Raw genomic sequence first — 26,172 nt, 5'->3', positions numbered from 1 at the left:
GTAGTTCGGTATTTAAAGCTTTACGTCCACAAATACATTATTCAAGTTTCTTACACATATAAGAAGCTTACTGAATTACGGTTGATGACTTTAAAAACAATTTTTATTTTTATAATTTTTTTGTTGTTTTTTTATGGATTAATACATGTATGCATTTGATAACCAATAAAATATAAAAGATTAAATGTATATTTTTTTATTTATTCTAAGTGAAAATTTGAAATTTGAAATATTCATTCTCGAAATTTTGACCTAATCTACTCTTCTAATTTAAAAATCGAATGAATTTAATTTTTTTTAACAACTTTTTTAAAATTTATTTAATATTTTTTTATATTATTTAAATTATTTATACTATTTGACTTATTTACACATCAATGTTAATTAAAAAAAAAACTTTTGAAACGTTAAATAATTAATAAAATTTTATTAAAATAAATAAAATTATATATTTCAAAAATAAAATACTAAATTGGTCAAAAATTTTAAAGAATGACTATTTCAAATTCTTATAAAATTAAGAAAAATAAAATTTGAGTTTTTATAACTTATGTAAGATTTTAAAATAGCAAGTAGAAGTGTATTTATGTTCCAAACACTTTCCATATCCTCTATATATAAGGGTGGATGCCAACATGAAAACCCAACACACTTGCAACTAATAATAATGATGGAGGAAGTGGTGGAAGTAAAGGTAAGTACTAAACTGAGAGAGACTCAGAGCTCCGAAACCATCACAACTCCACCACTCGAAGAAGTTTCATCACGTGATGGTGATGGGGTCCCAAAAACTCCAAAAAGCCCTTTTGCATCTCGTTTGATGAACACTCCTTTGGCCAGTCCCATGAAGAAGGCCATTGAAAACATGCAAGGTTACTTCGGAGAAGTTCGTCGCTTCACCAAGCTCGATCCTCAAGATGATTGGCTTCCCATCACCCAATCCAGAAACGGAAACGCTTATTACGCTGCGTTTCATGTCCTTTCTTCTGGGATCGGATTTCAGGCCCTTCTTCTTCCCTTCGCCTTCACCACTCTTGGCTGGTATCACTTTCTACCACACTCGTCTTCTAAACAACCACTTTGATACAAACACATTGAAAAACTATATTTCGACTTTTTTACTCCATAACAATGAATTATTGATTTATTAAAAAAAAATTAATATATTAATTAATAACTTACAGTAAATCACGTTAAAGGTTAAAGAATAAAAAATAAAAAATAAAAATAAAAAAATAAGAGTCATAATATCATTGTTCAAACACAAATAAGATACTTTTATGTAAGTTGCATATACTGATTTTGATGATGCAGGACTTGGGGAATCACGTGTCTCTGTGTGGCTTTTACATGGCAACTCTACACGCTGTGGTTACTGGTTCAGCTTCACGAGTCAGAATCAGGGGTGCGCCATAGTAGGTACCTCAGACTTGCTATGGCAGCATTCGGTAGGTTATTTTTGTTTGTGTCTGTTTATTACGTACAAAATCATATTGCATGTTTTTTATGAGATGAGAAAAATATAATCACCATGAATACCATTATTAAGCCAACTTTGACAGAATGTCTACAAAAGTGAAACAAAAACTTACTAATGAAGCAAAATCGTCAACTATTAGGTAATTAAATTATTATTATTATTATTAAAATAATTTTATTATGAAAGTTAACAAGATTGGATGAATATGAAATGATTGATTAATTCATTAACCAATAGCTTTTAGACTCGATTAACATGAATATGAACATTTTATGTAGATATGTCCATTAATAATATATATATATATATATATATATATATATATATATATATATATATATATATATATATATATATATATATATATATATATATAATGTGACGTAAAAAAAAATTGACTACTTTTTATTATAATTATTTTAAAAATTACCCATAAAGTTAATAAAAAAAATTATTAAATTGCAGTTAAATTTAGAAGGAATTTTTTTTATCAATATATCAACTGAATTAGACACTATATTATAAACTAAATTTAAAGACTACTTTCAAATCTATAATAGCAAGTAATTAAAACATATGTAGTTAATGTAAGAAATCAACTTAGACTATAACTCATAAATTAATTATAATTTTTTATTAATAATAGAACTATTTTAGATACTAGTTATTTTAACTTTTAAATTTGGTTGTTATTTTGTAATTTATTTATTTATTGTAGCAAATGCTTTTTTTTAGCAGGTATAAATTAACCTCTCAATTTATTGAGGTAAATCTTTATACGTTGGCCATATAATTTTTTATACTTTGTATGAACTAGTTAAAATCATGATAGATATAAATTTAAAAATAATTCATCAATAAAATATTCACACAAATCATATAAAAATTTATAATTAAATGATAATATTCTTCTTTTACTAGCACTTGATTTGTATGCGGGCCATAATTTTGATGCTTATATATCTAATTCTCTTAAGAAAATAAAGGGAAAAAATGTCACAAAGGAAGTACATGCACCATTTATTTATTGAAGTAACTTTACAACATATCACCTCCTGCTACAAACAACGTTAAAGTTGAATAATGATACAGATGGTGCTTTTCTCTTTTGGTGTATTGTGCACATTCTTATCCACACTTTAGCATCATAGGCATTTAGCAAATCTTAAGATTGATTTTTTTTGCAGCTATTCAGAAAAAAGTTACAATCGTTGTCCAATAAGTATTATTTATTATTTATCCTAAGAAGGTGAATGTGTGATGTGTGTATTATTTTATTTGAAGATTTAAAACAATATAACCCACCCAATAATTGACATGACATGTATTAATGAAGAAATGTTAACGGAAAAGAGAATACATTCTTATGTGTGTATAGGAATAGCAACGGGTCGGATACGGATAGTATGATACCCGTACCCGATCCGTTAAAAAAAATTCATTCGTTACCCGTCCGTTATAAAGAATTCATTCGATACCCGTCCGTTATAAAAAATTCATTCGATATCCATTACCCGTCCGCTAAAAAAAATTCATTCGATACCTGTGAATATTTTTAAAACTCGTGGGTACCCGTGGATACCCGATACCCGCAAATATTTAAAAAAATATGTATTTTATAATTTTTTTAATATAAAATTATAAAAATAAAATATAAATTAAATTATAATTATAATTATAATTATAATTAAATTTGACATAATAAAATATACTGTTACCTCTAATTTTAATTAAATTTAACTTAATAAAATATAAATTAAATTTTAATTTTAATTTTTTGCAGGTAACAGGTACTCGCGGGTACGGATAGTATGATAACCGTACCTGACTGGTTTATAAGCGGGTATTAAAATATCCGCTACCCGCTACCCGCGGGTAATCAATACCCGCGAGTAGTAACTATCTGTCACGGATTTTATCCGCGGATATCCGTGAACACGGGTATTTTTGTCATCCCTATGTGCGTCTATGTCTTCCAAAAAATTTCATTAGTCTTAATAATCCAATCCTATAAGTAAAACTATCTCTTGTAAACAGTATATGTAGTTTATATAGAAAAGAAAAAAAGAAAAAAAGAAAAACTCCCTCTTGTCTAGTATCTGTGTTTGGTCTTTACATCAGTTTTAAAAGTTAATTCATTTTATATAATTTTGTTTTGTATTTTAAAAATTATTATTTTGATTTTTTAAATATTTTTTAATGATTTTTCATACTAAAAATAACTTGAAGTATTAAATGTTTAAAAATTGACTAATATTTATTTTCATAAATTTAATATTACTCTTTAAAATTTTCAATTATGTATTAAAAAACATGTAAGTAGAAATGAATTTGTTCTATCGTTACTAAAAAAAATTGATGTTAAGATTTTAAATTGGAATTTTCAAATAAAACATTTAAAATTATAAAGACAAGACACAATAATTTAAATTCAAAACATTTGAAATTTTAAAATTTCTTATCAACACATGCTCTAAAAATAAATAAACAATTAGCGTGTCATATATGATTGTTTCATCGGCTTACATATTTATTGTAAGCGTTTCAAAATTAATTTTATATAATAAAAGAAGCAGCAAAACTGTTCCGCTACAGGTACGTTGGTAGCTTTAGATCAAACCGTGTTTGTTGCACTTTTAAGTTGCGTAAGTTGTCTCTTGGGTCAACTGTACGGTTGACCAGCCATCATAAAAGCAACTTGAAAAGTATTTTATAGAATATTACTGGTGTAACTGATTAATTAACGTTGATGATACGTTGACCAAAACCAATGTGAGAAATTGACAAGGAAAAGTGGAAATGAAACTGCAGGAGTAAAGATGGGAAAAGTGTTGGCACTGTTCCCGATAATGTACTTATCGGGTGGGACGTGTGTGACACTGATCATGATCGGTGCGAGCACGATGAAGATATTTTTTGAGATGGTGGTCGGAGAGCCATGTCCCCTCTCACCGGTTGAGTGGTATTTGGTGTTTACATGCACAGCGATTTTGCTTGCACAGTTACCGAACCTCAATTCAATTGCAGGGGTTTCTCTCATTGGAGCCGTCACTGCCGTAGGTTACTGTGGTCTTATATTTATATTGTCTGTGGTCAAAGGTAGACTTGCTCATGTAACGTATGAGCCACCTAGGGGACAATCAGACACTACCATGGTTTTTAGGGCGTGGAATGCACTTGGCATCATTGCCTTTGCTTTCCGCGGTCACAATCTTGTGCTGGAAATACAGGTAATATCTTTATGCTACATTTTGTTTTGTTTTTTTCTAGACACTCAATAGAGTTTATTATTGCTTAGTTGTTTCCCCTGATTCACTTTTTTAGGGAACCATGCCTTCGGACGCTAAGCAACCTTCACGCTTGGCTATGTGGAGAGGAGTTATGTTTGCTTACCTAGTGATCGCTTTGTGTTTGTTCCCACTTTCAATTGGAGGTTATTGGGTCTACGGAAATTTGGTGAGTGACGTTGTTAAAACGCAATAGCTTAAGTTTCTAACTATTTTTCGCTTGTGATTGACCATATACGCTCTTTGATGCCAGATACCTACTAACAGAGGGATGTTAGGTGCTTTACACAAATACCACGAGCATGATACGCCAAAATTCATCATCGCTTTGACAAGCTTGTTAGTTGTTATAAACAGCCTCACTTCCTTCCAAATCTATGCAATGCCAGTATTTGACAATCTGGAATTTAAATACACCAGCAAGAAGAACAAGCCTTGTCCACGATGGCTACGGATAGCTTTCAGGGGACTGTTTGGGTGCCTAGCATTTTTTATTGCTGTAACTTTACCATTCTTACCTAGTTTGGCAGGTCTGATTGGAGGGGTTGCCCTACCAATAACCTTAGCTTATCCCTGTTTGATGTGGCTACAGATTAAGAAACCACAGAAACGTAGCACAAACTGGTACCTGAACTGGACACTAGGAGTTATTGGGATGATTCTGAGCCTACTGGTTGTCATAGGAGCCATTTGGGGCATAGTAGAACAGGGCATAGAGATCCATTTCTTCAGGCCACAGTAAAAATGGGACATCATATTATTGTCAAACACGACATTTGTTGTTTCTTAGCAAGCATTTGCAAGGATTTCCTGGACAAGCATGCAGACCGCAGAGTCCAGGACGATACTCCCATCGGTGATGAAATCGAAAGAATGCTTGACTTGTGACTACAGTAGTGACCAGGCAATCTATTCTAATTGGGCGATATCGTCAATAACAGGGGTCAATTTGATGTACAATATGTGGAAATAAATGTCTTTAATATGCAGAATGATTCAGAAAAAAAAAAAAAGTTAATATGTGAATCTGCCCGTAAGTATCACATTTAAAATAATAAATTTGCCAGGTATTACGTCAGTCACATAAAGAAATATTTTCACATCAACCTCCAAAGTATAGTTAACAAGGGTTACATTCTCCACACAAGGCCAAAACCACAGAAGTTGTCCTCAAAAGCTTGTGCACATCTACCACTTAGTCACCTTGTGCACAATATCACAGTGCCAAACGTATCTAGTGTTGTTGATTAAATGTATTTGAAATGTTTTTGATGATGTCCATAATAGCATGATAATGGTTAACATGACATAGCATGACAATGGTTAACATGACATGTGTATAAAATCCTGAATCTGTTAATCTGCTGCCTCGATAGTCGACTAGCCAACTAATGTAGTCGACTAGCCAACTAATGTAGTCGACTATGTGTGTAAAATCCTGAATCTGTTAATCTGTTGCCCCGATAATCGACTAGCCAACTAATGTAGTCGACTAGGCTCGTGCTGACAGCAACTGGTTTTATAAAATGGACTCTGCACCTGCTGTTAAAAATAAGTTGTGCAATCAAAAGAAAGTAAAAAAAGTGTGGAACAGGTTCTTGGAGCCATCTTGGAAGATCTTCTTGAGAATTCATCAAGACACATCAAATTTGGCTTGGCAAGAAGAAGAAAATTCAGATTTGGAAAAGGTGTACTCAATCTAATCTTTGGGTTGTGTTCTTGTGTTCTAAATATAGTTTGAAACTCTCTGATTTACTATTTTCTGGTTAAAGCAAGTGTGTGTGATAACCTTGCTGTTTTTGGTTGTTAAAGCAAGTGTGTGTGATAGCCTTGCTGTTGTGTGGTTGTGCAAGTGTGTGGATGCCTTGCATTTGTGTTCCTTATCTTAGAATTTAGATTTATCAATTGTATTTGTAAATCTTGAAATTCTTGTGATATAGTGAATATATCTAGCTGTGGTTTGCTAGATGAACTGGATGTAGATTCGTAAGAATCGAACCAGTATAAATTTCTGTGTGCTTTATCTCTTTCCCTCTATATTTTGTTATAGTACAAATGCTCCGTACATCAAGCATCACACTATACCATTTCAATTGATTCAAAAGCAAAGGTTATTATCAAAACAATTTCAAAGTGCTAAAACTGGGCAAGATTTGTTAAAACCAATTCACCCCCCCTCTTGGTTGTGAAATATTGCTGCATCAATTCTAACATCTAGCACATATGTCGACATTATACAATAACTCATCTGATGGTATTTGAACTTTCAACGTCAAGGGGTCAAAAACTCAATAGTAACTTGCAGCAGTTGCACTATGTATACAGAAACAAACAGCAAAAAGATATGCCAAATATATATATTTCAGCAAGATCCTAGCATTACTCAGCCACACTGACTCCAACATTGATCTAGATCAACCAATTGGATAAGATTGTGTTGATGTGAAAACATCAACTATATACTTTAGTCAATTTGCTATAGGTGGAATCAGATGATACACAATCCAGTGATGAATGAGATGCGGGACCAATAGAAATGGTCAATAATGGCCAAGACCTTACCGGTAAGGATGTACGAGAATAGGAATATGACAAAGGTCAATACTTGATGCCGTTTTACATTGACAATGGAAGAAGCATCCTTCGTTTCTTTTTCCTTGCGAGTCTTACTTGCTTTGTAATTTTCATGCATAAAAGCAATAGGATTGTGATGCAGACTAAAATAAAAGCAAGTTGGATGTGCTTGAAGTACAGAGAGACTACCGAAAACACCAAGAAGGCTAAAATAATAAGTTCCCATATTACAAAAACCACCACATCCACCCTGCACCACACAAAAAAGGAGACGAAAAACATCATTACAACATATTATGTCATTAAAAAAGCATTGACAAATGCATAACCCACATAAAAAGACTGACAATCAGAGAGCATTGTCCACAGATATCCTTTTTGCAAATCATGATCATCTATTGACTATAGTATGTTTACGAATTAATGAGAAACTACCTATGATACAGATGTCTCTTCACAGATATTTTTTATATGTGCCAAATATACGTAATTTTTATTAAGAGTAACATATCTTAATTTACTAGAAATCCTTGTATTCAGACATGATAAAAGACCAAGATAGAGAGTTAAAGATAGAATATGAATTCTGTATTTTGTATTGACCTTCTACTTGTTTCCATGTTTTTGTGATTAGAAATTTTATTTGCACATTATTTGCTAGACTAATTAGATACTCACTAGATGGGCCTAATTAGTAGATGAGCCTAATAATCCTAGGTCCATAGTACAAGGTTTTGCAAACTTTTGTAAACAGTTGTTGACTCGTTTGAAATTGAAACTTATGATTTGTGAAAAAATTCTCTCTAAGTTCTTGTGGAGAAAAACTCGTTTTTTATCTTTGAATTGTTCATTCAAAGTGGTGAACTTTTATTTTACTCATCAATCATTCATGATTGTGATGTCTTCTTCATCTTCTAATCTTTTTCCACATTTTTTATGTTCATCACTCCTCTCCCCCCAACATTTAAAAACCTTCTCTTCCCAGTAATTGTAAAGGTGAAACATTAATTTGGGATTATGATTTAAGTTACCTTTCCAACTTCAACTAACATATACTGATTGATTATCATAGAAGATTCCAAAAGCTTGCGAAAGCTATGATATAATAAGCAAATAAATGTACAACTAGGAATAAAAATGAGTTAATGAATTTGGAAACATTTTAGAGAAGACATTCAGATTGAATAATCATCTCTGATTAGTTTAATTGAAAAGGGTATACCTGCCATCCTAAGAAATTGTGTCAACACTTGGAATTTAATCACAGATCCTAGACAAGTATTTCAGTATATATAGAGTCAAGATCAAATTCGATAGCATACCATTCCCCTTCCCTACACATCAAAGCCCCCCAAAGTGACCACTAACTAAGCCAATTATTTTCCTTCTGTAACCAGTGACTCTGCAAACTGCATGAAGTCAATTTCTCCCACCGCCTAATTTCAATACGATTTGTGCCACTATAAAATATCTCCTCCTTTCAGGATTAGCGAAAAAATAATATGAATCAAAACCTTGTATATCTGTCTGTATTACTATATCATTGTCAAGAAAATCAGCCCTATTTTAGATAACAATATTAGGCACATACCCAAATCAAGAACTGAATAACAAATGGTATGTATGGACAAAAAAACAAAAAAAAAGGTGGGTCTGGGAACAAATTGAATACTAATCCAAACAACCACGCCGAAACGAATAACCCTGTACCCCACCAATTTTTTTACTGTATTAAATCATCCTAATCATATCATATTCACAAGTAGAACAATATCCATCTCGATAACAAATATATAACATGAAATAAGCCAAATCATGGTGGGGGTGGGGGGCAAAACATTCCAGCTAAGAAAAATGAAAAATGAAAAAAATTAACCTAGCGATATTCATGATCTCGCAATCCCATGTGTACAATAATAAACATGAACAATAAAATGGGGGTTTTGATTAATAACAGGGCAAGGATTCCTAATTTGAAGAAAAAAAAAATAACAGAACTGAAATATGAATTGGGGTAGGGCATACCTGGAAGTGGTGATGTTTGAAGAAGTGGAGGAGAAGAACGAGACAGAGGCCCAGTCATGCTTGGATCGAATCTGATACTCGCGTAACTGTTCGGCCAGATTCGATCGCGTTATCATGTTAGCCTCTCTCTCTCTCTCGGGTTCTCCCTCTGTCTATTCCTCTCGCTTTCTCTCTGTGTCTCTCTCTCTTCTTAAACCGCAAAACTCTGATTCTCTCTCTAAAACGAAAACGTCGACTTGCGACTTTTTCAGAGCCAGAAACGAATTCGATTGTAGTTAGAGCGAACCAATCATGCATTCCATTTGTTGTAGTTTTACGTTCTGGGCTTTCAAATTGCCCGCTTGAAGCCCAATCATTAGGCCTAGTAATTAGTTTCTCTACGGCCTTCCATGGCACATTTTATGCCGAGCTTTTCTATTCTCACCCCTTTTTACTAAGTTCATCTAAAGCAAATAGTTTCTTATCTATAAAGATTACAACATATTTAGTCTTTTTTTTTTCTCAAAATAAAAATGTCATTAAATATTAACTTTGGGGATGAACTTCTTAAAAAAAAAATCATATATCACGAGTATAGTTATAGAAGAATTTATTTACTTTTATTTTTTTTAAAATAAAAATGAATTAGTTATTAATTTTTCCTGAGATTTTAAAAAATAACAGAAGGCAAGGTTCGCTCAACAGGTTATTCAGGTTCACACTCCTTGCGATTTGTATTGAGTGAAGAAAAAATAAGAGAGGTTCCGTCCTGTATCTTGGTTGTGGTGGTGGATTGATAGCCATGGCTTCCTCCTCAGCTTCTTCGACACCGGGCGCCGCCGCTGAGAACTCGAAGAAAGGGTTAGGGTTTTTGTCTCACGCGATGAAACGGAAGGACAGCTTCATTCAATTGTTCGCAATGACCGGAATCCTTCTCCTCAGCATGCGATCTTTAGGGCAGAAATACAAAATCCACAACCTCGAAGAAGATATCCGCGTCCTCAGGGACGAGAACACTTCTCTCTCCGACCGCGTCAGAAACATCAAGCGCGACCTCCTTCGAGAAGCTTCTCTTGACTCCTCCGGCCTCTTCGCCTCTCGCCTTCGCCGCCTCTTTTCCGCAGAATGATGATCCGTAAGTTTTTTCTACTGTTTTTGATCTCTCAACAAACAATTTCAACTGTTCCCGTGCTCTCTTGTAACGAAATTAGACTTGTCAACAATAATATCCTTTGAAGGTGTTTGTTGCTTTTTAGGAATACACCGCTATGCTTGTCGTATGGTAGTGATTCTTGTTGAGGATTTCAAATGTTTGGTCTTAGATATTCATATTAAATATAGTGTCCTGTGAGAGTGAATAATGAATAGAAGGGATAGACGATTTTTCATATAGCGGTTTCGACATCTATGTTTAGAAATTATAATCTTCCGTGTAGAAACTGATCTTAGTGATGCTAGTTGAATTTGATGATCAGATAACATTTCCTCTGAAATGAGGTTCAGTGGTTAGGAGTTTTGTTTATATATGTTAAGTGACTTTGCTGGAGTGATACTTGATTTTCCTTAAAACCTAATGCGAACCATTGCTCCTTCCAGCACATCTCAACTGCAATACGTATCTTCTTTGTACAATAATTCAGGAACAAATCATCAGTGTTGTCCTCAAACTATTACTTTCTCTAATGCAATAAATTGTTTTAAGTAATGTTTGAAATGTTCAAATCCATCATTTTAGTCTCTCTGTTAATGTATGCTAGTAAAGTTTAAGGGCCAATTTGAGTTTAGGAGGCTAGTTAATAGGATTTGGAATACTTTTTTTCTCGACTTAATTAGGGACTAATGAAAAGAGAGTAATAGTTCAGAGGGGGATTACTTTACTCATAATCCAATGGCTCCCCAGGTTTGTCCAATGCAGCACGACGCTCCGTCTACTTTAGCAAGTCCTTGTTCCTATAGGCTTTGATTTCTTCAATGTTTGCAATGTCTCCCTCTCTCTATGTTCTCTGGATTTGGTTAATTCATTACCTTGGTTTTTCATTCTCTCCTACATAGTGGTTGATTTAACTAACATGTCAAAAAGTACAGTTACGCCGTTATTTTACCTGTTTTTCTTTTGCTCAATGGTTTATATAACTACCATGGTAATCCTTGTTTACTTAACCCCTGATTTCATTCTTTCATGTACTTTGTAAAAACCGTTAAGATCAATTGTAAGCCTGTTCTTATTGGATGAGAATGGCTCCTGAAATGAATGTAACTCGGTATCAGTTTCTTTTAAATTGATCTATAAGACCAATGATAAGGTTCTTTATATAGACCGAGCTTATTTGGACAAATTTATCTATAAATTTCTTCTAAGCGAGAAAAATAAAAATGAAACTCTATACAAGTTAAAATTATGTTAGTGTACAGGCAATTTTGTTTGTTGAAAACTTATACGAGAAAGTTTCTATATAAGATAATTTTTTTTTTCTTTATTAGAAGGAATCTGTGGCGAAATTCATTCAAATAGGAATGACAATTGGAACCCATGATCACGATTCTTGTTATCACAATTTTATGAATAAGGTGTTTGTTCAAATTATTTCTTATAATGAGTGGGGCAACCCTCTTCCTTTTAGTTAGGCTAATTCATTCTCAATTCTAATGATATTATTAGCTTCCTAATGTTGCTAGTTAGCTAGATATACAGTAATCTGTGAAAGCTTAGAACTATAGATTCTCAAATTTATAATTGCCATCAGGTATTTTCCATTTATTTTTAACTGATGCCCTAGAGACAACGATTTAGTATAATCTTTTCTATATTATGTGTTTTAGTTTTTATTTAATTAATACTTTTTTTTTTCTGCTTGTTAACATGAGTTGTAAGATTTGTTAACATGAGTTGTAAGATCGTTTGAAGCAAAACTCTACTGATATGAAGCCTTCGACTTGAACCTACAATGTATTTAAATAAAGTAATTGAAAAAAAATCATAGGAAATTTAAAATCCTAAAAATGAATTTAATTTCTATACATTAATTACGCAAAGTCTTTTACATTATCATTTGCCTAGATATTGTAATGTGTAACGAGTTCTTTATGTTATTACGTGTCAATAAATATTTTTGAAAGTTAGATCTATCATTTCTTATTGATCTCTGCTGCCATGTGGGGTGGTGACAGATGTGTTGGTTGTTTGGAAGTATGGATTCATAGATTAAAATTTGTTTATTTATAGATTAAAAATAAAATAAAAGTAAGAAAAGTTATATGAAAAAAAAAAACAAGAAGTTAAGTTATGGAAAAAGTTAAGTTAGTCTAAAATATAATTTTACCTGATTATTTTCTGAGAATTACAAGCATGTGGAATTCGACTACTGAGTTAAGATTAGAAAAATATAGGATCTTGAAGAGAATAATCTAGTAGAAAAGTAAATTTAATTATTTGTTTTGAGATATGAATATTGGTCTCAAAATTAAAGTTAAAATATATAGAGAGAAAGTTTCTTAGAGTGTATTCAATTTTTTATAATAAAAAATAATAAAATTATTATCATTATCTGTATCATCTTTATGTACACAATTTTTATTTTTATTTAACCTTTTATAATATAATTATTAATTAATTTAAAAAATATATATATTTGTTAGTTAATTTTTTAGATGCAATCTATATTTTAAAATATTTTGTATAAATTCTTTGTATGTTCTCTTTTCTTTATAATTATTATAATTGTAGTTTCTACTACTAACTTTTATGTTTTTACTTTTATTGTTTTTTGTTTTATGCCGCTGAATATACAGTATCTTTAGTAATTATAAAATTAATTGAAATAATTTTTACAATTTTATTGTATATAGTGTTTTTTTAGATAATTCTTGATTGTAACAGGTATTTTAGATTAAAAAATAATTGGATTTAAAAAAATATCAAATTAAAAAATTAGTAAAATTTAAAACATCATTTAAAAAATAGTTATTTTAATTTAAAAACATATTTAAAGAACAAAATTAAAAACAATCAGACTATACAAAATAGAAAAATAATAGTATAATGGTATAGATAATGGCGGAAAAGTCAGAAAATTTGTATTCAAACTTTTTAGAATATATATGATAATAAAAATCAAGTTTAGTAAATATTAAATCAAATATATTAAATAATTAAAAGAACTGATGAAAAGTATAGGAAAAGAAAATTAAGATATAGTTTGATATAATTTCTTTTTATATATTCAGTTCATTTTCCTCTTGACAGGAGAAGACAAATTTATTGTTTATTTTCATCTATAATTTGGTTCCATTCCATTTTTAAGAATAATTGAAGTAAAGTTTAAATTTATTATTTCTATTTTTCATAAATTTTGTTTCATTTTTGAAAAAGAAAAATTATTTACCCACTTGATAATTAAATATTAATTTTAGATTACAATATTTCTGATTACTTTATATTGTCTCTCCTGTAAAAATTAAATGAAATTATTTAATTTTAATTTTAAATTGTTTATTAATTTAAAAAAATAAGATTTAATTATCAGTTTATTTTGTATAGTTCGTGTTTAAAAAAAAACATATCTGTATTAACTTTTGTTATGATAATAAAACATATTTAAATTATCCTTATGAAATTAAATATAAATAAATTTTATAATTATTGTTAGATATTTTATTTAATTTATTGATAATTTTTCATTATAAATATTTTTTTTCTAGAAAGGATGAAGTTAAAAAATTAAAATACAGTCAAAATGAAAAAAAGGTTAAATTTGCAGATAAACTGTAAAATTTATAAAATAATTATTGTAATTTGAAAATTCAAAAGGTAAAATTATAAATAAAATATGTGCAAAAAGAATCTTTATGTAATGGTATATATAAGTCTGAGCATACGTGGTATTTATAATTTCTTTTCATCAATGTGGGTCTAGACAATAAAGACTGAACGGTGTATGAATAGAAACTAATAAATTAAAATGCGTGTAGAAATTGAATTAATCCAAACTAATAAATTAAAAGGCGTGTATAAATTGAACTAAATAATTTTTTGAAATATACAGACTAAAAGATAACTTTGTTGACTGTAAGAATTAAAATGTGTAATTAAACCTAATAAAAATGCCATATAATAAAAGCTCTTAAAATAAATAATAGTCTCTCAAAATTTGTTCTAAAATATAAAAAAAAAAAAATCTCCAGTGAAAATTATATAAAAAAAATATTAGGAACAGTTAAAATAAGAGCGTTTTGGGCCCCATTTTTTGTTTTAGTAAGCTCAATCCGTAATTGCAATATTTCTTCCTGCACCTGCATATTTGCTTGCTTGCCGCACCCATATGACTATGAAAATAACATAAATATTCTTCATTCAAAAAAATTAACACGCTTAAATGTAGTTACATTATAATTAATTTGACATTTAGCCACAATAATATTATAATTAAATATATCTGAATGTACCTATTTATAACATTTGACAATAAAATGGATACTAGCTATAAAAAATTAATATAATTTTATGAGTTTATTTTCCAAATTATAAAATTTTGTAATACTTTTTTACACTTTATTTAGTTTTTTAATTATATAACAATTACTTTTTAATAGCATAAATTTGAATCTTTTAAAATATTAATTATTTTTAACAAATAATTAATAACCAACACACACTTAAATGTAGTTACGTTATAATTAATTTGATATGTAGTCATTATAACATTATAATTAAATACATTTGAATTTACTTGTTTAGTTTATAACATTAATAATATTATACATTATAATTAAATATATTTGAATGTACGTATTAAACTCAAACAACCTATCGAATTTTTATATTTAATATTACAACCAATATCAAATATATTTAATGTTATAAATATGTATAATCAATAACATAAGGTAATATTTGTTGTAAAATTTCATTTTGTGTAGGGAGTATCATTTGTGAGTAGAGGAGATTTTCCTGTTAAAATAATTATTAAATACATATTAATGGAAAAGAAGGAAAAATATATTATATTTACTGGTTATAGAAAATATTAATAAAGTAATATCAAATAAGTTACTAAGTTTGATAAACTTAAAATATTACATTAAATTTTTATATTTAATTAGTATGGCCATAATCAGTTATAATTGAATGTTATATAAATAGGTACATGCAAATATACTTAAGTAAAATATTAGTTTAATTATATTTAAAATTGATTATGTATAATGTAAGACATTTTTTTTAAAAACAAATTCTAACAAATTCTATGAAGTATTCGTTACTGTGAGTAAGAAATATTTTTTTTGTATTAAAAGAATTATAAAGTGCATATTGACGAAGGGGAAAAGAAAATATCTATAAAGTATTAATGACCGTTCAAAAAATTATCAGATGTGTTTATTTATTGTGTAATTTATTTCACTGCTCAATAAAGTGAAGACTAGTATTAATATAAAAGTTGTGTTTGGTTCACAAATTAAATTATAAAATATTTTTCGCTAATTGAATAATACAATACTTTTTCATTGTATTTTATGAGAATAATATAATACCTGAAAGTTACATTAAATTGAATGTGGAAATTCTATGAAAACCATTTTACTAGGATGATAATAGGATGACTCGGTATTAGTAAAATAACTGTACACGATCTCCTTAAAATAATGTGTGCGAGTTTTTTTTTGTTTTTTTTATATTTGTAGATATTAATAGATATTTATGAATTTTTTTCATATATATATATAATAGTTTGAAATAAATTTCTTAAAATCAATTACGTATAACATAAATTAAATAATATTTTAAAAAATTACAATTCAAATAAAATTACGTGCTGAAACATGCAAATTTAAATAAGTTATATCAAAATACAAATTTATAATTTTTTTCACCAGTTATTTTATTTTTTATTATTTCATTTAAAATTATTAAAATAAAATGTACTAATAATTATTTTTTAACAAAAAAATATAAAAAGGAAAAATAATTATAAGAGAGAAGATGGTATGGGAATGTCAGATACCATAATATCCTTACCTACCGATAAGTAATTAAATACATACAAAAATTACTCACAAATACAAATTTTGTTGTCATTTTATAATTTACATTTTTTTTTAAAGATCTTTTACCTAAATTTCATTTTATATTTTAATTTATTTGCTAAATACAATTTTTATATTAATTTAAAGACAAAAAGATATATTTATCTCGCAATAAAATGTAAAATCAATAATCTCCCATTTTTTTTCCTCCTATATAAAATAATAATATTACAAGTGTTTTTATGTACATTATTGAGTTTTTAATTAGTATTTTTCTATGTGTTTGTAAATCGAATTTCATAATCTTCAAACAAATTAAATAAATAAAACAACCATTTATCACAACATAAATTGTTTACATATATTACAAAAGGAGAATGATAATTTAATAAAGTTTTTGACAAACTAACTATTTAAGTAAAAAATATTATTTTATTACTTTATTTTAGTTAAAAAATAATAAAAAAATAATATATTTTAATTCCATTTATTGAAATGGCAAAGCATAATTTTCCATTCCGAAATTGTATGTAAAACTTTGCATTTTCTTATTACAAATTTTAATATAATATATTTTTTAATTATAATGCATGTAAATCACAATAAAATACATTACTTATATTTAAAATGAATATGGATTAGAATTTTCATAATTTTGAAAGCAAACAAAAATCATTGTACTAATTGAATTAATTAACTTTATAGCAAATACAAATTAATTTCGTGTGTTACTGTACAACCTATATTTCGTAAAACAAAAGAAAATCCCATTTTTACAAATTTTGAAAACGGAAAAGTTTTGTTTATTCCAAACAAACATATCATGAAGTAACAAACAAATCTCTTTGTGACATAGATAATTAAGAGCACACAAACAAAGTAACAAAAAAAACCAAAGCGGTGATCTAATCCAACAATGGCCGCAATTTAAAAGCGGAAATTGCTTAGCACTGTTACTTTGCACATGTCTTTGTTCAATTCTTGGGTTTAAAACATCCTCCGTAACTAATTATTTGTATGTTTGGTTGGAGGGAAAAAAACCAAAAAATTAGGCATAAATTTGAATGAAATTTTTTCCAAAAGTGAGATTAAAATTTAATTCTCTATTCGTTTGAACACATCATGTGTGAATCGTCCAAGCCCACAAAGAACCCATGTGGAGGACAAAACAAAACTGCATGGTTCAAATATAATTAAGGTAGTGTGTGAGGACCCACTACCGACACTTGCATCCAATTTCCACCCTCTGAAACAAAACCCTTCACTTTTTCATCCCTTCAATTTTTTTCCCTCTCTTACATTTTAACCTTTTCAATTTTTTCAATTTTTCACGGCTATATATATTACACAGACACACACTCACACATGCATCACTCCCTCTCTGTACCGCACCTAAATGTGAGCCACCCCTAATCATTTCTGACCCTTCCCCTTCCCTTTAAACCCTCTTTGTCCCTTCACACACTGTGTTGTTCGTAACTAAGAAACTGCAACAATGCATCTCAAATTGGCGGAAAAAGCTTCTGTTGCTGTTCTTCTCTTTTCTCTTCTTTCTATTTCTCACTTTCATTTTTCTGTGGCCGAAGACCCCTACAGATTCTTCAACTGGAATGTCACTTATGGGGACATCTTTCCTCTCGGTGTTCGTCAAAGGGTATGTCTCAGTCTCAATACATTTTTTTCTTGTTTTTCACCATCATCAAAATGGATTTGGATTTTTAATTCACAAATTAAAAACAGGGAATCTTGATCAACGGACAATTCCCAGGTCCAGATATTCATTCTGTTACCAACGACAACCTCATCATCAATGTTTTCAATAGTTTGGATGAGCCTTTTCTTCTTTCCTGGTAACTCTCCATTTCTTTCTGTTTATTGGAACATCTGTGCGTTCTGGGTTTTGATTTTGTTATTAAGATTGTTATTAAGATTAAAGAGTGTGGTCTGAGATTTTTTTAAAATATTTATGAAACAAAAATGTTCTTTAGATTCATGTTGGTGATGTTGTTGATGTCGTGAGGAGTTAGTTGTCTGATGCTGGGGTCGGTTGCACTTTTATTTAGACGCTTTGGCTGTTTGTTGAGTCATCAGAGTCTTGCTGGAAAGTGGAAACACTGAAATCTCGCATGTGCTGCATCGAATGTGTGGAAGCGGTTCCAGATCTAGCTTCTTTCTCTTTGAATTATAGTATTCAAAAGAAAATATTTCAATTGTTCAGGACAAAGGAAAAATGTTTTAGAAAAACGTTAAAAATTATCATATGATTCTTCGTGAAAAGGACAAAGCCACGTGATTGAGACACTGCGGTGCAATGTCTCAGTGGGAGAGTAAGGCGAGAGAGAGGACTTATTAAGTGTTTAATAATGTTTTTATAGAAAATAGAATATTTTCCTTTTGGAAAATATATTTATGTTTTTTATTTCTATATTTCTTTTGTTTTTTTCGTCCAGTCAAAGTGGAATGGAGAAAACCTTATCATCACAAACAACCCTCAAAGTCATGTCAAACTTAGATTTCTCTAGAAGAAACTAGGAACAGGGGTCAGACACCATAATCATAAATAAAATTTACAAAAATAAAAGGAAATGTTTTGTAAAATAAAAAATATAAAGGAAAGTTTCTAGGATTAGTGTTTGTGTAGGAAAGAAAAATTAGATTTAATAAATAATCTTAGGAAAAAAATAAAAATATTGTTATTTAAACCAGAGAATGTATTAATGTGATGGAGCGTTTACCTTTTGTAATTAATGGTGGACAAGCATTACCACTATGTTCCCTTAAAAAAAGCTATTAATGTGATGGTCCTTTTTTCGCTTTGTGAATCCAGTGTGACGTGTTACCTACTGCAAGTTTGTTTCCTAAAATCACGAGCACATGATTCCCTACGTTTACTTTTTAATCCTTCACTCAAGTAAATTTAACTTCCCTTATTATTTATCATAATGAAGTGTTTAAATTGTTAAAAATAAAGGTATAATTTTTGTTTAAGAAATAAATATATAGCTGAAATAATGATGCAGGAATGGGATTCAGCAGAGAAGAAACTCATTCGAAGATGGTGTTTTTGGAACAACGTGCCCTATTCCACCGGGGAAGAATTTCACTTACATTCTTCAAGTGAAGGATCAAATTGGAAGCTTTTATTATTTTCCATCTCTTGCGTTTCACAAAGCTGCCGGTGGTTTTGGCGGCATTAGGATTCTGAGCAGACCAAGGATTCCGGTGCCGTTTCCTGATCCTGCCGGCGATTACACTGTTCTCATCGGAGATTGGTACAAGTCCAACCACACGGTAACAATTCCTTTTCTCCTGCTATAAAATTAAATATTATTAAGTTTTTCGTAATTAATTAATACATGTCATATAAAAATAGCTACTCCTCCTTTACTTTTTGGAATTTTAGAGAATTTTAATTTTTGTTTATTTATTGCGATATTCAACACGTTATCATAGTGTTTAATTAATTTAAGGAAACGTTTATTTATTAGTGGAAACAGAATAATATAGAATACTATAAATAGACTTTATGTTATTTTATTAAAGTCGAAACTAGAAGCTTATTGTGCTTAGTCTAGACACTTACGTTTTGTTTAGGATGGATGGTGTAAAGTGAAAGATTAAATAAATAAATAAATAAAAAATAGTGAAATTTGAAACTGTTTAGATTAAAAAAAGTGAAATATATATATATATATATATATTTATTATTTATATTTAATATATTATTTTAATTATTTCTTTAGTGTAATTAAAATGTAAAGATTCAGAAAAAGTTAACCATTTATCTAATTATATTATGAACTATGGTTATTTAATGCAATTATAAGTAAATAAAATTTACAATGTAATTGATTATATTCAGAAATTTTAATGTTATATAATTAATTATATTTTAAAATATAGTTGATTATATGTTTTGTGTGCAAATCTCTGTATTTATGGCCTTTGTTTACTTTTGTTTCTTTTTCTTTATTTTTTAATGTTTTTATTTCTCAAATTTTACTTATTCTCTTATTTCTTAACTCTGTCAAACTTTTTTGTTGCCTTGAAACAAACGAGGAAGAAACAATTTTCCACAACCTTAGCTTAGAAGCAAGGGATTATCCCAACCTACAAAAAGCAAAAACATCCATTACCATGCCTTTCTCTTATTCTGTCTTTCTTGGAGTGAAGGAGAAGGAAAATTTAATTACTATTATTATAAGGTTAGAGAAACTTTTAATGTTTTTAAATATGATATGTATTAAAATTAAAATTAAAGTTTTGAAGTTAATTTTGTCCAAGAACTTATTTTATTGATTCTAAAAGTAAATAGTGTTTTTTTTTAATATGTCGATAAAAAAATGAACTCATAAATTTTTGAAAAAAATGATATTTTAACAAAGTTTTTTTTCATAAATTTTGACAAATTATCAATTTGAATAAAAAAAATACAAATTTAATACCTTATTTTGATTAAAAAATTATTCATTTTAATTCTATTTATAAAAACTTTGTCAAAATAAAAATCTTTCTCAAAACATAATTTTCCACTTTCGAATAACTGTATGCTAAGTTATAAATATGAGACAGAACTCGTGAAGAGTCATAAATAGCTGACATGCATGAATGCGTTGACTTGGTTGGGTGGCAATTCCTAGCCCTCCCATGCATTGCGTGTTAATAAATATTCATTCATTGATTCATTCATCACATTTTGAAAATCGCAAACTTGACATCACATTTTTTGGATTCTGTGATAAGAGACAACTTCCCCAATCGGTCACTGAAAATTGACAAGTGCTGATAATCGTAAAATCCAATAATTTAAAAGTGGTTGGAGAAATCGAATAGAATTAATCTATTTAAATATTGCATTATTATTTAATTATTATTAATACACATTTAACAAATTTGATGGGGACTACACGTAAGTCACCATAATCGAAGAAAAGATAAAAGGACAATAGGAAAAAGAATAAACTGTTTAACAAATATCAAGCGAATAATTAGTTTCTTATCACTTGTATGTCTAATAGAAATTAAAGATCCTATTAATATGTTTGAAATATTTTATGTTTAATGTTTTTAATTGACAAACTTTGTTCTAATAATGTCCCCTTGTATACTTCGTACATAAATAAAATATAGCCTTAAAGTAGTTGCTTACAAGATTTTAAAACTTTTGAATTATTGATGATAATTTATTTAATTTAAACACTTTTATTTGTATGAATAAATATTCTACTTATCTATCTGTTTATTTGTCAAGAATTTGGAAAATTTGCTAATTATAAAATTAAATTAAACCAAATTTGTTTGTTTGTTTTTTTTCTCTCTTTTTACTAAGAGCAATGATGTGCCATTTTTTAAGTGACTTTTGAATATTGAGAATGAGAAAAAGAAAAAATGAAAAATCACTTACAAGATGACACCTAAAGTTGTAAGAGAAAATTGTTAAAATTTAGTAGTTAAAAAATCATTTTTCTTTTACTAAATTTGTGGAGATCGATTGGAGAAGTGTTAGTCTTTAATAAGTGGATTTTAACTCACAAAAATTTAAGATGAGATTTGTATTAATTTTTGTAGATGAGGTAAGATCTTCAACAATTTCTAGTATCATTTTTATTCGAAAGATAAAAGAAATAAACGATGTTTTTCGGATTATATGCAGACTCTGAAAGCCCATGTTGATAACGGTAAGAAGCTTCCTTTCCCCGATGGAATCCTTATCAATGGTCGTGGACCTAATGGAGTGGCTTTCAACGTTGAACAAGGTACGATAATAAACCCTTGATATTTACTTCAAAAACTTAGGATAATCACGATACATTAATATGTTTATGATGTTTATGATGTTGACAACAGGAAAAACTTACAGACTCAGAATATCAAATGTGGGGCTGCAACATTCCCTTAACTTTCGCATTCAGAACCACAAAATGAAGCTGGTGGAAGTGGAAGGAACACACACTGTTCAAACTACGTACTCCTCTCTTGACGTTCATGTGGGACAATCTTATTCAGTGTTGGTAACTGCAGATCAACCTGCTCAGGACTATTACATTGTAGCTTCCTCACGATTCTCCTACAAGGTTCTCACCACCACCGCAGTTCTTCGTTATAGCAACTCTGCAGGCCCAGTATCAGGCCCACCCCCCGGTGGACCTACCATCCAGATTGATTGGTCCTTGAATCAGGCCCGCTCAATCAGGTATTCTGTTGTACAAATTGATACAAATTCATATAATATTTAAGTTGGTAGTCTTGGACTTTATTATATTTACTAATTCAATTTTGGTTTCTCTATTTTAAAATGATTATTCCATGTAAAATCATTTTTTGACAACTTGAGGTGTTATCGTTGGAGAAAATTACCAAAATTTAATTGTCTAAATATAATTGCTTTTTTTATTAGTGTTAATTTTAACTTTGAAAAGTACTTGTTCAGGACTAACCTTACCGCAAGTGGACCAAGACCGAACCCGCAAGGGTCGTACCATTACGGTCTGATAAACACGAGCAGGACCATCGTACTAGCGAGTTCCGCTGGTCAAGTGAATGGGAAACAAAGATACGCACTGAACAGCGTGTCTTATGTTGCCCCAGACACCCCTCTGAAGCTCGCAGATTACTTCAAAATCTCGGGTGTTTTCCGCCCGGGAAGCATATCCGACAGACCCACTGGTGGTGGCATCTACCTTGACACATCCGTTTTACAAACTGACTACAGAAGTTTTGTGGAGTTTGTCTTCCAAAACAACGAGAACATCGTTCAAAGCTATCATCTCGATGGCTACTCTTTCTTTGTCGTCGGGTAAGTTCTTGCAACTTTGCATACTCAAATTTAATTAACCACACTATGTTTTTACTAAAATATGTAAAAAACTGTTTATGTTATGCAGCATGGATGGGGGACAGTGGACACCTGCTAGCAGGAACCAGTACAACCTCCACGATGCAGTTTCTCGTTGCACGACACAGGTGAGTATCATACATGTGTGTTTTTTTTTTTGTGTGGTCTAACAACGTTGTTGATGTATTCTGTTTCTGACTGGAAGCTTTGATTGTTGATTTTGTTCAGGTATATCCGATGTCATGGACTGCTATTTATGTTGCCCTTGACAACGTGGGAATGTGGAACTTGAGGTCTGAGTTTTGGGCACGACAGTACCTTGGGCAACAGTTATATTTGCGGGTTTTTACAACATCAACCTCAATCAGAGACGAGTTCCCTGTTCCAAAGAATGCAATTCTTTGTGGCAGGGCAAGCGGTAGACACACGCGACCACTCTGAAGGGTTGACGCTAGTAGAAGAAGCATTCTAGCCTTAGAATATGAAGAGTAGTTAACTACTTATAATTTTATTGTTGAGTGCTTTCGTTTATTTATGGTAGTGAAACGATGAATATGAATGATTTTACTCCTAAATGACCCCAGCTCGAGGTCGCATTAATTCTTTTCCAGAGAAACATGTATTATCTCCGATTTTACTTGTGTTGTTGTTCTTGAGGTGAATCTGATTTACAACTTATAATTCATTTCATTGTTGTGCTGTTGTGATGCTTTTAGTTTCAGTTGCTACATACACAATTTTAACACTGATAAACAAATTGAGGTCGCGTATTTGGCCGTGATTTTAAAAGTTTTATTAACAATAAGAAAATTGTGTATTAAATTAATGTTTTATACATTTTTTTTTTAAATGTTCACTTTTACAATTTCATTCGATTCTTTTCTATCTTATTGGAATATAGTTGTGAGAGTAAATTTTACGTTAAAAAAAAAGTTGAGTATTATGATATAAACGAAAGATTTTGAGTTATGATTAATATCAATTCCTTTTAATATATTTGATTCATGTTTTATTGATAACTCTATGGAAAAAGTTATTATTAATATTTATAATTTATAAATTTATTATCTTGAATCGAAGAAAATATTGATATAAGTTTGAATTTATGTTTTATTAATATTATTTCCTTTTTATAATATTATCTTAAAATATACATCACTAATATTAGAGTTAAATATATTTTATTTTGATAAAAGAAATAAAATTTTTAAGTTATCTTTTTTCGAGTCGAGTCGTTAGATTTTTTATAATTATTGATCAATTAATTAATCTCTAAAGTAATTGTTATTTACAGTTTTAATATTAGTAATATTTTGTATTTTATCATTGTATTCTCTCAATTTGCTTACAATATCAAAAGTTTTTTCACTTACTTCTTTCTTATGCTCTTCTATGTTATTATTCACCACTACCATAACAATTATTTGCTACAACTTATAATAAGAACTTTGTTAGTAGGAAAGATGATGTATTTTTTATTTGTCATCCTTATGACTCCAGAAATTAAAAAAAAAAAGATCATTTGAATAATTAATCAGCCAAATTCTGTATCCAAATATTTACGAAAAACTATTTACAAAAGCGAAAATTTATGAAAAAAAAATATTTATTTTTAATTTTAAAATTTAATATCCAAATTTGAAACACCACATCAACGAACTTCACTTCACTTTTTATATCTATTAATTATTGTACATTGTGCAATTAGGGATGGCAACGGGGCGGGGACGGGTTTTGCTATCCCATACCCATCCCCGCATAAAAAATCCATCCCCATCCCCATACCCAAATTCAACGGGTATCAAACTTTTTTCCCACCCCATCCCTACCGGGTAACGGGTATAATCTTGTACCCATACTCGTACCCGTGTTCTAACTACTTCAATATTAATTTTTATAAAAGAAAAAAAATTACGGTAAAGAAAACATAATATTATGAACTATTCAATATTAGGAGGATTTTCTTCGATGCCAAATACCTTAAAATAAATTATAATTGTTTACATTTTATATTAGAATACCAAATAAAATTTCATGTGAACCAAAACATTTATTAAATTTGCAAACTACAACATTGATGAACTTAGTTGATAAAATTAAAAAATATTTCAAAAAAATATAAAAGGAAAACAAATATTCAAATTAAAATATATTTTAAATGTTTGTTTACTACAATTTTTTAAATTCTAATGAATCTCTTTTTTATACACTAATATCACTTAATCAAAATGACACAAAGAACAAATAATAAAAGGAAAACAAATATTCAAATTAAAATATATTTTAAATATTTGTTTACTTCAATTTTTTAAATTATAATGAATCTCTTTTTTATACACTAATAAAAAGTTATAATACATCACTTGATCAAAATGACACAAAGAATAAATAATAAACATAATAATAAAATTTTGACATAGATTTTGTATCTTTTGAACTTCAATATATGTTGTATAGTGACAAAAAAATATTCATAGAAATTACATTAAATTTTTATATTGTAGTAAATAAAAGTTATTTATACAATTAAAGTGAAAAAAATTACAGTATGATTAATAGTGAGTTATAAAATAACAAATAATTAGATAGAATATATCGAAATATTATTCTACATGATGAAAATAAACAATAAATAAAAATATTAAAAAACTAACAAATGTGTGTTTTAGAAATAATTTGAGAGACTATCGAAAGAAATCGCACAAAAGAAATCAAATGTATAATTAAGGTATGATGAAATGAAAAAAACCTTAGAGAACTAATTATTAAATTATGTTTGAAGTGGTTAAAAATAAATAGAAATATCATTAGTGACAAAAAAATTTGTCATTAAATTACAAATAAATTAGTAATTAAATTGGTCACTAAATCAAGTACCGATTCGATCATTGAATCAGTCACTAATTTAGACAATAAATCAACTACTACCACCAATGACGAAAAATAGTGACTGATATGGGTTACTGACTAAA

At 29.2% G+C, this 26,172-nt stretch overlaps 4 protein-coding genes across 4 annotated transcripts; 3 read left to right on the top strand and 1 right to left on the bottom strand.

Annotated features, from left to right (window-relative positions):
- Nucleotides 1-634: 634 nt before the first annotated feature.
- LOC114163063 (lysine histidine transporter-like 8) lies at nucleotides 635-5,727 on the top strand. The gene is made up of 5 exons (XM_028047125.2): nucleotides 635-1,041; nucleotides 1,315-1,448; nucleotides 4,292-4,710; nucleotides 4,805-4,936; nucleotides 5,021-5,727. Exons 1-5 carry the CDS (start codon nucleotides 668-670, stop codon nucleotides 5,507-5,509), a joined length of 1,548 nt encoding a protein of 515 aa, XP_027902926.1. The 5' UTR covers nucleotides 635-667; the 3' UTR covers nucleotides 5,510-5,727.
- A 1,272-nt stretch (nucleotides 5,728-6,999) lies between these two features.
- Nucleotides 7,000-9,655, bottom strand: LOC114163066 (NADH-ubiquinone oxidoreductase chain). Its single transcript, XM_028047127.2, has 2 exons — nucleotides 9,367-9,655; nucleotides 7,000-7,591 (listed from the first exon to the last, which is right to left on the bottom strand). The coding sequence occupies exons 1-2, from the start codon at nucleotides 9,480-9,482 to the stop codon at nucleotides 7,384-7,386; spliced, it is 324 nt and encodes a 107-aa protein (XP_027902928.1). The 5' UTR covers nucleotides 9,483-9,655; the 3' UTR covers nucleotides 7,000-7,383.
- Nucleotides 9,656-10,027: 372 nt separating this feature from the next.
- Nucleotides 10,028-10,733, top strand: LOC114163064 (uncharacterized). The gene has a single exon (XM_028047126.2). The coding sequence runs from the start codon at nucleotides 10,148-10,150 to the stop codon at nucleotides 10,472-10,474; it is 327 nt and encodes a 108-aa protein (XP_027902927.1). The 5' UTR covers nucleotides 10,028-10,147; the 3' UTR covers nucleotides 10,475-10,733.
- A 6,991-nt stretch (nucleotides 10,734-17,724) lies between these two features.
- On the top strand, nucleotides 17,725-23,885 carry LOC114195885 (L-ascorbate oxidase homolog). The gene is made up of 8 exons (XM_028086314.2): nucleotides 17,725-18,019; nucleotides 18,106-18,215; nucleotides 19,386-19,656; nucleotides 22,019-22,121; nucleotides 22,213-22,558; nucleotides 22,796-23,161; nucleotides 23,250-23,328; nucleotides 23,429-23,885. Exons 1-8 carry the CDS (start codon nucleotides 17,861-17,863, stop codon nucleotides 23,639-23,641), a joined length of 1,647 nt encoding a protein of 548 aa, XP_027942115.1. The 5' UTR covers nucleotides 17,725-17,860; the 3' UTR covers nucleotides 23,642-23,885.
- The last annotated feature ends 2,287 nt before the right edge of the window (nucleotides 23,886-26,172 follow it).

The sequence above is a fragment of the Vigna unguiculata genome, chromosome 9, assembly GCF_037176805.1.
Source record: "Vigna unguiculata cultivar grain cowpea cultivar isolate G323 ecotype 2 chromosome 9, ASM3717680v1, whole genome shotgun sequence".
NCBI classification, from domain to species: Eukaryota; Viridiplantae; Streptophyta; class Magnoliopsida; order Fabales; family Fabaceae; genus Vigna; species Vigna unguiculata.
This window is presented reverse-complemented; position numbering and strand designations above follow the sequence as displayed.

Coding starts and splice junctions, on each gene's coding strand:
- LOC114195885 (XM_028086314.2), top strand. CDS start 17,861: ATGCATCTCAAATTGGCGGAAAAAGCTTCTGTTGCTGTTCTTCTCTTT. Junction 22,122..22,212: donor GGCTTTCAACGTTGAACAAG/GTACGATAATAA, acceptor TGTTGACAACAG/GAAAAACTTACAGACTCAGA. Junction 23,329..23,428: donor TTTCTCGTTGCACGACACAG/GTGAGTATCATA, acceptor GATTTTGTTCAG/GTATATCCGATGTCATGGAC.
- LOC114163066 (XM_028047127.2), bottom strand. CDS start 9,482: ATGATAACGCGATCGAATCTGGCCGAACAGTTACGCGAGTATCAGATT. Junction 7,592..9,366: donor TCAAACATCACCACTTCCAG/GTATGCCCTACC, acceptor TGTGTGGTGCAG/GGTGGATGTGGTGGTTTTTG.
- LOC114163063 (XM_028047125.2), top strand. CDS start 668: ATGATGGAGGAAGTGGTGGAAGTAAAGGTAAGTACTAAACTGAGAGAG. Junction 1,449..4,291: donor ACTTGCTATGGCAGCATTCG/GTAGGTTATTTT, acceptor ATGAAACTGCAG/GAGTAAAGATGGGAAAAGTG. Junction 4,937..5,020: donor ATTGGGTCTACGGAAATTTG/GTGAGTGACGTT, acceptor CTTTGATGCCAG/ATACCTACTAACAGAGGGAT.
- LOC114163064 (XM_028047126.2), top strand. CDS start 10,148: ATGGCTTCCTCCTCAGCTTCTTCGACACCGGGCGCCGCCGCTGAGAAC.